The 12,167-nt window shown below is 37.1% G+C and overlaps 1 protein-coding gene across 4 annotated transcripts in view; it reads right to left on the bottom strand.

The window, feature by feature from the left end:
- Nucleotides 1-363: 363 nt before the first annotated feature.
- Vamp7 (vesicle associated membrane protein 7) overlaps nt 364-12,167 on the bottom strand; it is a 63,703-nt gene continuing 51,899 nt past the window's right edge. For 2 of the 4 annotated variants that reach the window (XM_052743067.1, XM_052743076.1), the window contains exons 7-8: nt 1,525-1,617; nt 364-622 (exon numbers count right to left, since the gene is read on the bottom strand). In XM_052743067.1, the coding sequence (XP_052599027.1) occupies nt 554-622; nt 1,525-1,617 (162 nt within the window). In that variant the 3' untranslated portion in view covers nt 364-553. Of the gene's footprint in view, nt 623-1,524; nt 1,618-12,167 lie in introns of those variants that run through there. The other 2 variants (XM_052743085.1, XM_052743094.1) reach the window with 2 other exon arrangements.

Raw genomic sequence — 12,167 nt, 5'->3', positions numbered from 1 at the left:
TACTGAAAAAAAAAAAAAAACCACTAAATACATTACCTGTATGGGCTCCTGGATATAAGCAGCACCAACAATTTATTACAATTCCCAAAATTATCTATATTATTTTGAAGCACCTAAAACTCTCCCATAACAAAAGAGACTAAAATGAGATGTTATCAATACAATCTGTCTCCCAATAATTTTGTGTGAACATACAAAATTCCTAGACAGTTTTAGCAGATAGGTTGTAAGATTGGTGGTTTCGACCTTGGCAAAAGCTTTGTGTGTTAAAAACAAAAATGTCTAAGTAGAAGGTTTTACTTAACAGACCAAAGAAACAAATGCTATTTCAAAGATACTTCTGTAAATAATGGTTCAATATGAAGTTCATTAATATAAACTATATGGCAGGACAAAAATAAATCTAGAGGCATATAATTCTATTAAAACAAGAAAAAGTGAAAAGAAGATTAAAGAAACTGGCAGATACTTTCTGAGAGTGGTTAAAAGCCTGAGTCACATGGATTGCCTTTATCTCCTTTTACACTTGTATCCTTGGTTAATGGTAACTTTCTTATTTCTTCACACAGCTTGGCCATGTAAACCCACCACAGAGAGGTGATACAATGATATAGATGAACACCTGGAAGAAGAAGGAGGCAATTTTACTTACGTGACTCTAGCACAAGGTTCATTTTTATATAGTGAAACTATATAAAAAGAGGTATTATTTGTGAGGAAAGATTTTATTATTTTCTGTTATAGAAAGGATGGATTCTAAAATATGGTGGGATGTACAGTTTCAGTTTGAGCTTCAATCATGAGTCTGGATCAATGCAAAAACACATAGTGCATAGCTAACAAATGTTTGTTGAATAGATGAAATCACATATTAATTCCTATATAATTCTGTGTATAGAATAAACTAGTTGAAAGCTTTACATAATAAAACTGGGTGTGTTGTGGTGTGTGTGTGTGTGTGTGTGTGTGTGTGTGTGTGTGTGTGTGTATGTGTGTGTGTGTGTATGGGTATGCACACCTGTGAATATATATGCAGAAGCCAGAGTACCTCCAGTATCTTCCTCTACTGCTTTCCTATTTATTTTTTGAGACCAGGTCTCTCACTGAATAGCTCTCTTTTTCAGCTAGGCTACCTAGCTAACAAGCTACCAGGATCTACATGTCCACACCACACATGCTGGAGTTACAGGCATGCACAACTATGCCTGGCCTTTTAGGTGGGTGTTGGAGATTTAGACCGAGGTCCTCTTGCTTACAGAACAAGTGCTTTTAAACACTGAGCTATGTCCTCAACCACAGTTTTATTTATTTCAGTATGTACAAAAATTCTCAACAGGAAAAAAGGAATTTAAATGGAGATGATACTTAATGCTAATTTCACAAGAAAAGATATTTCTTAGTCATGTGTTTTACAATTAAAAGTTGAATGTAGCCCATTTCAGAATGTCAATCAATAAGAATCCCATTACCTAATATCTTCAAGAGTGAAAAATAAGCTCATATATTAAAGAGACAAAAACTTACAATTGATACGATGATGATGATGATAGTAAGCTTGATATTCTTCATACACATGGCTCGAGCAAGATTTCTGCTGGTAGTTTTGAAAGTTACAGACTAGAAAAAAAAAGTAAGTTGTTTTATTCTTGGCACTGGCTATATGATTCATAGTAACAATCTGCAAGTTTTTATTTTAATCAATTATCTTACTTTTATGGTTCTAAGAATTGAACCCAGGGTCTAGATCATTGTAGACAAGCATTCTACTACTGAGCCATACTTACATTAATTCTGTTTAAATTCAAATGTCCCTTTTTCCTTCCTTCTCTTTTCAAATAGAGACTGGTCATTCAAAATCAGTAGTTAGCCAGAGCAGAGTTCTTTGAAACCTATAATAAGCAATATGAACTCACTGGCAAGGCTTCACTTCTTTTCCTTCACTATGTAGCAATGCACATAGTGTTGAATGAACAAGTGATTCCTTAGGGGAAAAATGTTTCCCAATTTAAATTTTTAATAAGAAAGACTCACTCTGCAAGCATATTAGTTTATTCTATCCAATATGATCTTTAGGCTTTGAACCATAAACATAAATCTGTTTCATTTTCCTAGGAACATATGTATTTACTTGTTAAGTGTCAAAAGACCCACAGGAACACATTTCTTCAGTTATCCATCTTCTTTTGCATCATAATCATCACAGTATATATTAAAGCATTTTTACCAGGACACAAGCAATTTAAAACAAACAGGTAAACAAATAACAAAATGTACTAATTACCCAGCAATTCTACTCCTAAGAATATTATACAAAAGAGGTATGTGAAAGTTCAGTAAAAATGTTTGGGCTGTTTTCATACATAAAACTGGAAACTACTAAAATACCCATAAACCACAATGAAATATTATATAGTAATTTAAACAATTTACTAATATATTTATGTAGTCAATCTATATATCATGGATTTAATGTCACAATTTTGACAGAAAGAAAAACAGAGTATATGTTACAGCTTTTTCTTATATTTTTTGGAGACATGGTCATATGTGTTCTGGTGGAAGGTCCACCTCAACTCCCTTCCCCCATCTCTTTCCCCAAACCTGCGCCGCCCCCCCGCAAGCCTGCCAAACATAGCTCCTTCCCCAGAGATGATCAGACCACTCCCACAGGGTTTTTAAACTGCACCCCAGAAAATACACACATGGTTTTCCAGTCTCTCATCCCTATCGCCTTTCTGGGGGTCTGGAGAATCACCTGGGAATGTTTTACCCATTAAACCGGGGCTTTTTCTAATTCAGTCTGACTTGCACTGCTGCATTGGCAGAGAAGACTATCAGGGTAAAAAAACTTTTCATCTGGAGGTCCCACGGAGGGGGGGTTGATTGTCCCCCACCAGCCTGGGGACACGTGGTGGGAAAACACCCCTCTCTCCCATACCTGCTCTCCCTCAGACTAAGATCAGCTTTTGGCTGGATAAGTTCTCCTTTCCAAGTCATTGCCTTAGAGGCCCAGGGCCTACTTTGATTTTTGGCGTGTCTTGCTAGAGATGCAGCCCTGCCAGGCCCCCAACCCATTCTGGAGCAAAAGGCTGCCTTTGTTCCATGGGACCCCTTCTCCAGAAGACATTCTGTTGAAGGGAATTTCCCACACCCCTGTTTTTGACCCAAGGCCTACCACAGTGGATGCATTGTCCTAGGCTTTGGGTCCCCAGCATAGACTTGTAAAATGGGCACCTGCCATTCAAAGCCTGATCCCCAAATGCTCCTGGGGTGTCGTTGATAAACTCTATTCAAATTGGGGCTGTATAATACCATCTGTCCTGAATACTTGATTTCTCTGAGTACTAAGGCCTGGCCACAATATGCCCTTGATAACCTGTAAACGAATTTCTAAATAGTCTTATTAAATAAAAAACACAGAGCCAGAAATTTGGGTTAAAGTCTTAGAGAGGTCACAGAAATATGGAAAGCCAACAGCTAACCTCATCAACTCCACAGCTTCCAAGGAGAGTGACTTCCTGTCTACCCAGGGCTTATGTGTCTTGCTTTTCTGCCCTCTCATTGGCTCTTAGCCCAGCTACCTCACTTCCTCTTCCCACACAGCTCTGTCACTGTCTGTCTGTCTGTCTAGACCTCCAAGTCTCTATGATTGGTACTGGGATTAAAGGTGTATATCACCAAGCTTGGCTCTGTTCCCTAGTGTGGCCTTGAACACACAGAGACCCTGCCTGCTAAGGGATTAAGGGTGTGCGCTGCCTGACTTCTTTGTTTACTTAAAATGGCTGGCCTTTTTCCCCTGATCTCCAGGCAAGCTTTATTTATTAAAGCACAAATAAAATATTACCACATTTCCCCTTTTTTTGGTCTAATAAAAATAAAAGTTATAACTAATATAAGAAAAACTATATACAATAAGTACAATAACTATATACAATATATAAATATATCAACAATGTCTAGTCCATTTGCATTTGATAAATTCAGAGAAAATATTCCATTATCTATCCTATTTTGGTGAGACCAAAATATACCTAATTCACTTTCTACCCTAACTTATATTAACAACAGAAAACACTTACGATGTCTTTCAAACTTATACACTTAACACCTCTTAGTGAGTTTCTTTTCTGAATTTCTTAACAAGGAAAACTGTAACTATAACTATCTAATCTACAACTACCTCAGAGACCCGAGAAAGAAATATTACTTAGTAAAACAGGAAGTGCAAACAAGCAACTTCTAAAAAATGAGTTATGACAGAAACAGCCAGCTGCCTGGACAGTCACCCGAGGATTGTCTGCATGTTGGGGCATCATCTTTGGCCTACAGGCTTAGGGTATCTGACAGACTCATTTGTGAAATAGGATGTACACAAGGCCTACAGCTCGATCTCACATTCGGTGACAGTAGTCCATGTACCAGAAACACCTGAATTCCACTAGTGTCATGTCATGATTCAGGATTTTAAATTCTGGAAATTGCTGGTGTTTTTGGAATTCGGCTGCTCACTCTTCTCAGCTCGTGGGTGGCTTCATCTCTTTTATTAAATACCAGTCTACCATTGAGAGGTTAGACTCCATCAACCTAGTTACTCCTTCAAGAATAACTGTTTCAGCTACTGTTCCACTGCACACCAGAAGCCATCGGTCCACTGCCTGTTTAGCTGCCTTCGAAGAAAACGGCACTGTACCTTTTCCGGATTGCAAAGGTCACTTCAGCGATGGTGCCAGATTGTCCTGGCCTCAGAGGATGCCTGTTGCTAAAGCCACAACCACACTTGTCTTGGCAAGGATCAGTAGTTCTTTGTTTTGTGTCCTGTTTGTCCATTTTGGATAGCATACTGTCAGCAGTCGATGTAAGAGCACTCTTGCCCAGTAGCTAACTTTTGCCACAATGAAAGTTAATTCCATATGCAGTTTCTTCAATGCCCATATCTTCTCTGAAATAGATTGGTGCTGCTAGGAGCAGACATGTCTCATTGTCATAAAAAAAGAAAAAAAATCTAAAAAAAATCTATGTTATTAAAACATTTTAAATGCCATATTTTATAGATCTCTGAAGGGTTTGAAGATGACCTGTCTATCTAAAATATATCTGTGCTTGAACCTGAAAGCACACCTAATATGACTACAAGTTCGATTGTAATGTATAACATTACATTTCTTTCTAACATTTCTAAATGAATGTCTAACTTTCAATTCTTTATATCCTAATAGTTGGTAATAACAACATTCAAGGATTAGCAAATTGCATTACATTGTTAAATGAACTGTATAGGTACAACATCCAGAACAAGCTTAGAAATATACGAACAGCATTTTCTAACAATCTCAATCTCAAATTTTGTAACAATATATATAATTTGTATACAATATATAAAAATCCAATCCAATGTAAAATATTTAAAACTAGTAGTTAGTTGCCTTTCTAAAGGTAGATTCAATAATCTACCTTATAATCTATATCATGTCTACATCCTCTTTTTTCTTTTCAGAATAGATTCAATAATCTACCCTTTATTCTATCATTTCTATATCTATTTTTGTTTTTGTTTTTGTTTTTCGAGACAGGGTTTCTCTGTGTAGCTTTGCGCCTTTTCCTGGAACTCACTTGGTAGCCCAGGCTGGCCTCGAACTCACAGAGATCCGCGTGGCTCTGCCTCCCGAGTGCTGGGATTAAAGGCGTGCGCCACCACCGCCCGTCTATATCTATTTTTTAATAGATTCAATAATCTACCTCTTATCTACATCCTTTTTTTTCCTTTTTTTCCAAACAAAAACCTTAAATCTAATCTCCTTTGTTTAGCTTCTTTCCTGACCATTAACAACTTGTAACCAACCATCCTAAATAATGACAATTATCCCAAACCCAAAACCCATTGAAAGACCATAAACCACCCGCCCCACCACTTGGGAATGTGGGCGTCGTGGTCTTAAAATTGCTTCCTGCTGTTTGTGGGTGAAGGCATCTTTAAGGGATCCTGAAAATTTTGGGCTAATTGTCAAGTTCCAGAGTGATAGCTGTATCATTTGTTGTTCAGTCTCTGCATAATGCAAAAGGGCAGGGCTTATCTCAAGTCCTCACTTGAATAGTCTGTGAGGCTGGATCATCTCAGCTAGCCATCTCATAATTGTTCTGAGCAGTTTGTAGTCCAAAGCTGATCTTTTGGAGGTGTTTATAGCTTAGTGATATTATTATTGTCCATGTGGAATCCTCATTGTAGGGCCCCATCATTTTTCTGGAGACTTCAAATTCCCTGTTAGGCCTGGTCATGATTCCCTGCAGAAAACTGATAGAGACTCCAACACAAAAAACATGTATAGGCAGCTAAATGAAGCCTTTTTTCTAGAATGAGTTCGTACTCTATATGACCATTAATATCATAACAAAAGTTTAGAATATATATATTAATCTTATAAATTTTGATATAAAATTCATACCTTAAGAAAAGTTTAAAGAATCAAAATAGAACCAAAGAACTGAGATTAGTGGCAATAGAATAGTCTCTTAATTTTTTGGTTTTCTTCTGTCCCATATCAGATGGCTCTTTCTTCTGACATGATACAGAGATTTTGCATTTTCCTTTTAACAACATCCTTAGGTTTAGAGAAGGAGAGAGCCATGCTCCAACTCCAAAGCCAGCTTTAATTTTTAACTGAACTGGGACTACAAAAAGACCATTTGTATTAAGTGTCTGTAGAGAAGAGCAGAAACAAACATTTAGGAAGACTCATGAAATTTTATATGTGATATACCAATAGGCCAATTTATTCTTTTTCTTGGGACATTTTTTTCTAGATGATTTGCGCATTTTCTTCAGATGTCTCATTTGTCCAGTGTTCTTCAGATTCCTTAGCATTCATTTTCCTAAAAGAAAATGAAACAAAAACCCTTCCCCAAGCCTAACTTTGGGGAGGTTCCCTTTTGGCAAGTTAAATCTGATTAAATGAAAAGCATTTGTTAGTGTTATAAGTTAGTTTAAATTGAATGGTCTTCTAATTAAGAGGTCTCTCTTGTTCAAATCGAACCTTTATCAAATTTGATGGTATTCACATCTTATCTTCTCCTGTAGAAACAAAAGTAAAACCTCATCCCCAACATAACACATATCCTGGTTTCCATTCTGAGGTCAGCACATCATTAAATTATATAGGCTGATTTAATTCTGTAGTTTTTTCTATTATCCAATGTCTCTCTGCAGCTGTTGTTCCTTTCTCATTAGCATTGAGAAAATTCAAAGTTAATAGAGCATTATGTAATCTATTTTGGGGGATTTTTATTACCCCTGTTTATTTAGCATATCCTTTACAGTTTGATTTGATCTTTCTGTGACTGCTTGGCCTGTAGGATTATGTGGTATGCCTGTAATATGCTTTATATTGTAATAAGCAATCAAATGTTTCATTTTACCAGAGACATATGCTGGACCATTGTCAGTTTTAATTTGTGTATGGACATAACTTCTAGCAAATGAGTGATTACAGAATCAGCTTTTTCAGAACTCAAAGCAGTTGCCCATTGATATCCTGAATAAGTATCAATAGTGTGGTGTTCATATTTCAATTTTCCAAATTCTACAAAGTGAAACACATCCATCTGCAAGATTTCATTCCTCTGAGTACCCTTAGGGTTACATCCTGCTGGCAGGGAATCTGACTGTAAAAAGAACAAGGACGACATTTCCTTATGATTTCCATGGCTTGTTAACAAGTTATGGAAAAATACTTTTTTAAACCTTTACTATTGACATGATGTTTTTATGAAATTCTGAGGCCTCCAGCACATTTCCTATCAATAATTTATCAATCTCATCATTGCCTTGTGCTAGAGGGCCTGGCAGACCAGTATGGGATCAGATGTGAGTTATACATAAAGGATGACTCCTTTTCCTGATTGTATCTTGTAATTGAATAAATAGTGAAGTTAATTCTGAAGCATCAGGGATAAATTCTGCAGTCTCAATATGTAATACCACTCTTTCAGCATACTGAGAGTCAGTAACTATGTTGAGAGGTTCTGAAAAACCCATTAATACCAACAGAATAGCATACAATTCTGATTTTTGAACTGAATTATAAGGACTTTGAACCACTTTACATAAATTTTTCTTATTTGTAACCCGCCTTTCCTTGTTTGTTGGCATCTATATAAAATGAACAGGCTCCAGATATTGTAGTTTCCCAAACAATTCGAGGCAGAATCCAATCAGCTCTCTTTATAAGTTCAATTCTATCGCTTTTGGGATATTTGCTGTTAATCTCTCCCCAAAAATTACTGCAAACTCTTTGCCAAGGTTCACTTTCTGCCCACAATTTGTCAATTTCATTCTTAGTTAAAGGTACTACAATTTCTGATGGGTCTATTCCTGCTAATTGATGAGGTCGCAATTTCCCTTTTAAAATCAAGTCAGAGATCTTTTCCACATAAGTTTTAAATTTTTTACTCTGTTTATTTGGTAGAAATAGCCATTACAATATAATATCTTCCCTCTTCATTAAAATTCCTGTAGGAGAATGTTTAGAGGGTAAAATAACCAAAATGCAATCAAGCTTTGTATCCACATGATCCAAGTGTCCTTCCTGTATTTTCTTTTCCACCAAAGCCAATTCTCTATCAGCTTCAGCTGATAATTCTCTTGGACTATTTAAGTCCTTGTCACCTTCTAAGGTTTAGAACAAATTACTCAGTTCATCATTTTTTACCCCAACAACAGTTTGTAGATGGGAAATGTTCTGAATAATATTTGAAAGTCATTAGGAGTCCATAATTGATCTTTCCTAATTTGCACGTTTTGGGGTCTAATTTTTTGTAGTCCTATTTTATATCCTAAATAATTACTACAATCTCCTCTGTATTTTTTCCGGGAGCAATCTGTAATCCCCAACAAGGCAAAATTTTCCTTACTTCTTCAAACATTCTTTCTAAAGTATTTGTATTTGAGTCAGTTAGTAAAGTATCATCCATGTAATGATAAATCATAGATTTAGGAAATTGTTTATGTATTTCTTCCAATGGCTGTCCTACAAAATACAGGCACAGGGTTGGGCTATTCAACATTCCTTGTGGGAGAACGCTCCATTGATATCTCTTGATGAGCTGAGAATTATTATAAGTAGGCACTGCGAATGCAAATCTTTCTCTGTTCTTTTCTTTTAAGGGTATTGAAAAGAAGCAGTCTTTTAAATTGATAACTATAAGAGGCCATCCTTTTGGTAACAGAGTAGGCAAAGGAATTCCAGATTGTAGAGAGCTCATTGGCTGAATTACTTTGTTAATTGCTCTTAGGTCTGTTACCATTCTCCATTTACCAAATTTCTTTTTTTTCTTTTTTCTTTTTTTTTTTTTGATTTTTTGAGACAGGGTTTCTCTGTGTAGCTTTGTGCCTTTCCTGGAACTCACTTGGTAGCCCAGGCTGGTCTCGAACTCACAGAGATCCGCCTGGCTCTGCCTCCCAAGTGCTGGGATTAAAGGCGTGCGCCACCACCGCCCAGTCACCAGCTTTCTTTTTAATAACAAATACAGGAGAATACCAAAGACTGGTTGATTCTTCAATATGTTGAGCATTTAACTGCTCTAGTACCAGCTCTTTTAAAGCTTGCAGTTTCTCTGTTGTTAAAGGTCATTGCTGAACTCATACAGGCTTGTCTGTTAACCATTTTAAAGGTAGAGCTGGTGATGTCTTTGAAAGATCAGCAGGTGCTGTGCCTTGTTCTTGTACAATCTGGATGGATGGTGACCGTTCTTCATAATACCTCCTAATATTTCAATCAGAAACATGTGTTAGTTTATGGTTTGTTTCTGAGGTTGGAGGAATGTTAATCTGAGTATTCCATTGTTGTAATAGATCACGGCCCCATAAATTCATAGCTATATTAGCTACATATGGCTTTAATTTTCCTCTCTGTCCTTCTGGACCTATACATTCAAGCCATCTTATACTGTTTCACTTGAGATAATGTTCCAATCCCTAACAGCTGAATATTTACCTCCTGAAGAAGCCAATTTGGATGCCAAAATTCTGGTGCAATTATTGTAACAGCCGCACCTGTGTCTACTAAACCTTCCAAGGGAATGTCATTTATTTGTATTTTTAATTTTGGTCTTTGTTCATTTATAGAAGTTTGCCAAAAAATTTGCTTTATGGTTTCTCCTGAATTTCTTGTTCTCTCTGCTACAGCTGTTCTATCACCCTGAGTAGCCTGGTCTATTCCAATAGGCATTTGGTTATTTAATGGCTCTGAGAGGGGGTTTCTTCTGTGATGGCAGGGCAGGACTGAACTGAGTTTGCTGTGGGGGCCTGCATGAGGCCCCTCTGGGAGTTTCCCGAGGGCAGAGGCAAAGGATTACACTGTCTGTCTCTTGTTGATCTACATTCATTAGTCCAATGTTTGCCTTTGCCATACCTTCTGCATAAACCAGAAGGGAAGGGCATTCTGTTGCCATTGTTCCTTGAAGAAACATTGTTTCTAGAAATGCCCTGTTTATATTCCCTTTTCAAATGACCTTATTTACCACAACCAAAACATCTGGTTATTTTTTCTCAAAGCTTTTGAAATTACCTCTCCTATCCACATGTCATGGTCATGAGACTCAATATTAATTGTATCCCTGATCCAATCCTCCAAGGGTGCTGATCTGGCCTTTAATGGCCTGATTATTCTTTTGCATGCTGCATTTGCATTCTCAAAAGCAAAAGATTCAATTATTATCTGTCTAGCTTCTGAATTTGGTATCATTCTATTTACTGCTGAAGACAGTCTTTGTAAGAAATCTGTGAAGGATTCTTTTGGGCCTTGTATAACTTTTGTAAATTACTCAATCTTCTTCCCTGCTTCCTCAATTCTGTCCCATGCATTCATGGCTGCCATGCAGCATAGAATTAAGGTTTGGTTATTATATAAATATTGTCTTTGTATATCAGTGCATTTGCCTTCTCCAAGAAGCTGATCCTGGGAAATTTCCATACCTCTAGTCCTACGTTGTTATATTGTTTTAGCCTCCTCTTTAAACCATGTTCTCTATTGTAATTGTGTTCCAGCCTCTAGGACAGCTGTAATTAATTCTTTCCAGTCCTGAGGGATAATTCTATTACAAGTTGACCATGAGTTTAACATCTGCTTTACAAATGGAGAATGTATGCCATATGATACTATAGCTTCTTTAAATCTCTTTAAATCTAGCATTTCCACTGGAGTCCAATTAGCTTGTACATGCCCTTGAGCAGGTAGTTCCTGTAAGGTTACTAGATAAATTAAGTTTGGTTGTTTGAAAACAGGCTTTCTCTTTGTAACCACATAATCAATCCTGAAATAATTTCACCTTTAAATTCTTCTGTCTAGGTCTGAATTTCTCTGTTATTCATTTTAACAGGTTTTTCTAAAGTCAATCATGAGTTAAGTTCACCTTTAAATTCTCCTATCTGGGTCTGAATTTCTCTATGATTCATTTTAACAGGTTTTTCTAAAGCTTTTATCTTTGCAGTTAAATTGACCAACCTTTTAAATGCTAAAATAAAAATGATTAAACAAATAATATTCATAATTGATGTTACATACATCCCATCAACATTAATTATTTTCTCATTTAATTGTTCCATTTTCAGACTGCCTAATGTGTTATCAAACAGAGACCAAATTTCTTCCCTTGTAAAAGTGTTTCCCATTTTTTAATGGAGGGGGATTCTCTTTTAACTAATTTCACCCTTTAAGATACCTTAATTGACTTACCAAGTCTGTTGACTGTGTAGAACAGTAGAAGTCTGAGGGAATTTCAAATCAGCTACCTAGTGTGGTGGCAGTCCGAAATGGGAATCCAGAGAGGGGGGGGGGGCTACCACCCACCGGGAGAAAAAAATCTAAAAATCTAACGAAAGTCCAGCCACGTGCTCTGGCCTGAGCCGTGCAACCGGGCCAGGCCTGAGCCAGGAGCTTTGTAAGCCCACAAGCAGTCCGGCCGTGCATAGCTCTGTCAGCATGCAGCTCTGGCTTCTTGCAGCTCTGGCCACTTGCAGTGTGCAGCTCCGGTGGAGCTGGGGCCCCCAAGGCCACAGGCAAGTGGCTTTTTTATGAATTCCTGCCCCACAGTTGGACGCCAAATGTAAATGAATTTCTAAATGGTCTTATTAAATAAAAAACACAGAGCCAGAAATTTGGGTTAAAGCCTTAGAG

The sequence above is a fragment of the Peromyscus californicus genome, unplaced genomic scaffold (assembly GCF_007827085.1).
Source record: "Peromyscus californicus insignis strain IS unplaced genomic scaffold, ASM782708v3 Scaffold_10__1_contigs__length_136768540, whole genome shotgun sequence".
Classification (NCBI taxonomy): Eukaryota; Metazoa; Chordata; class Mammalia; order Rodentia; family Cricetidae; genus Peromyscus; species Peromyscus californicus.
Note: the sequence above shows the minus strand (reverse complement) of the source record. Positions and strands in the feature narration are given on the sequence as shown.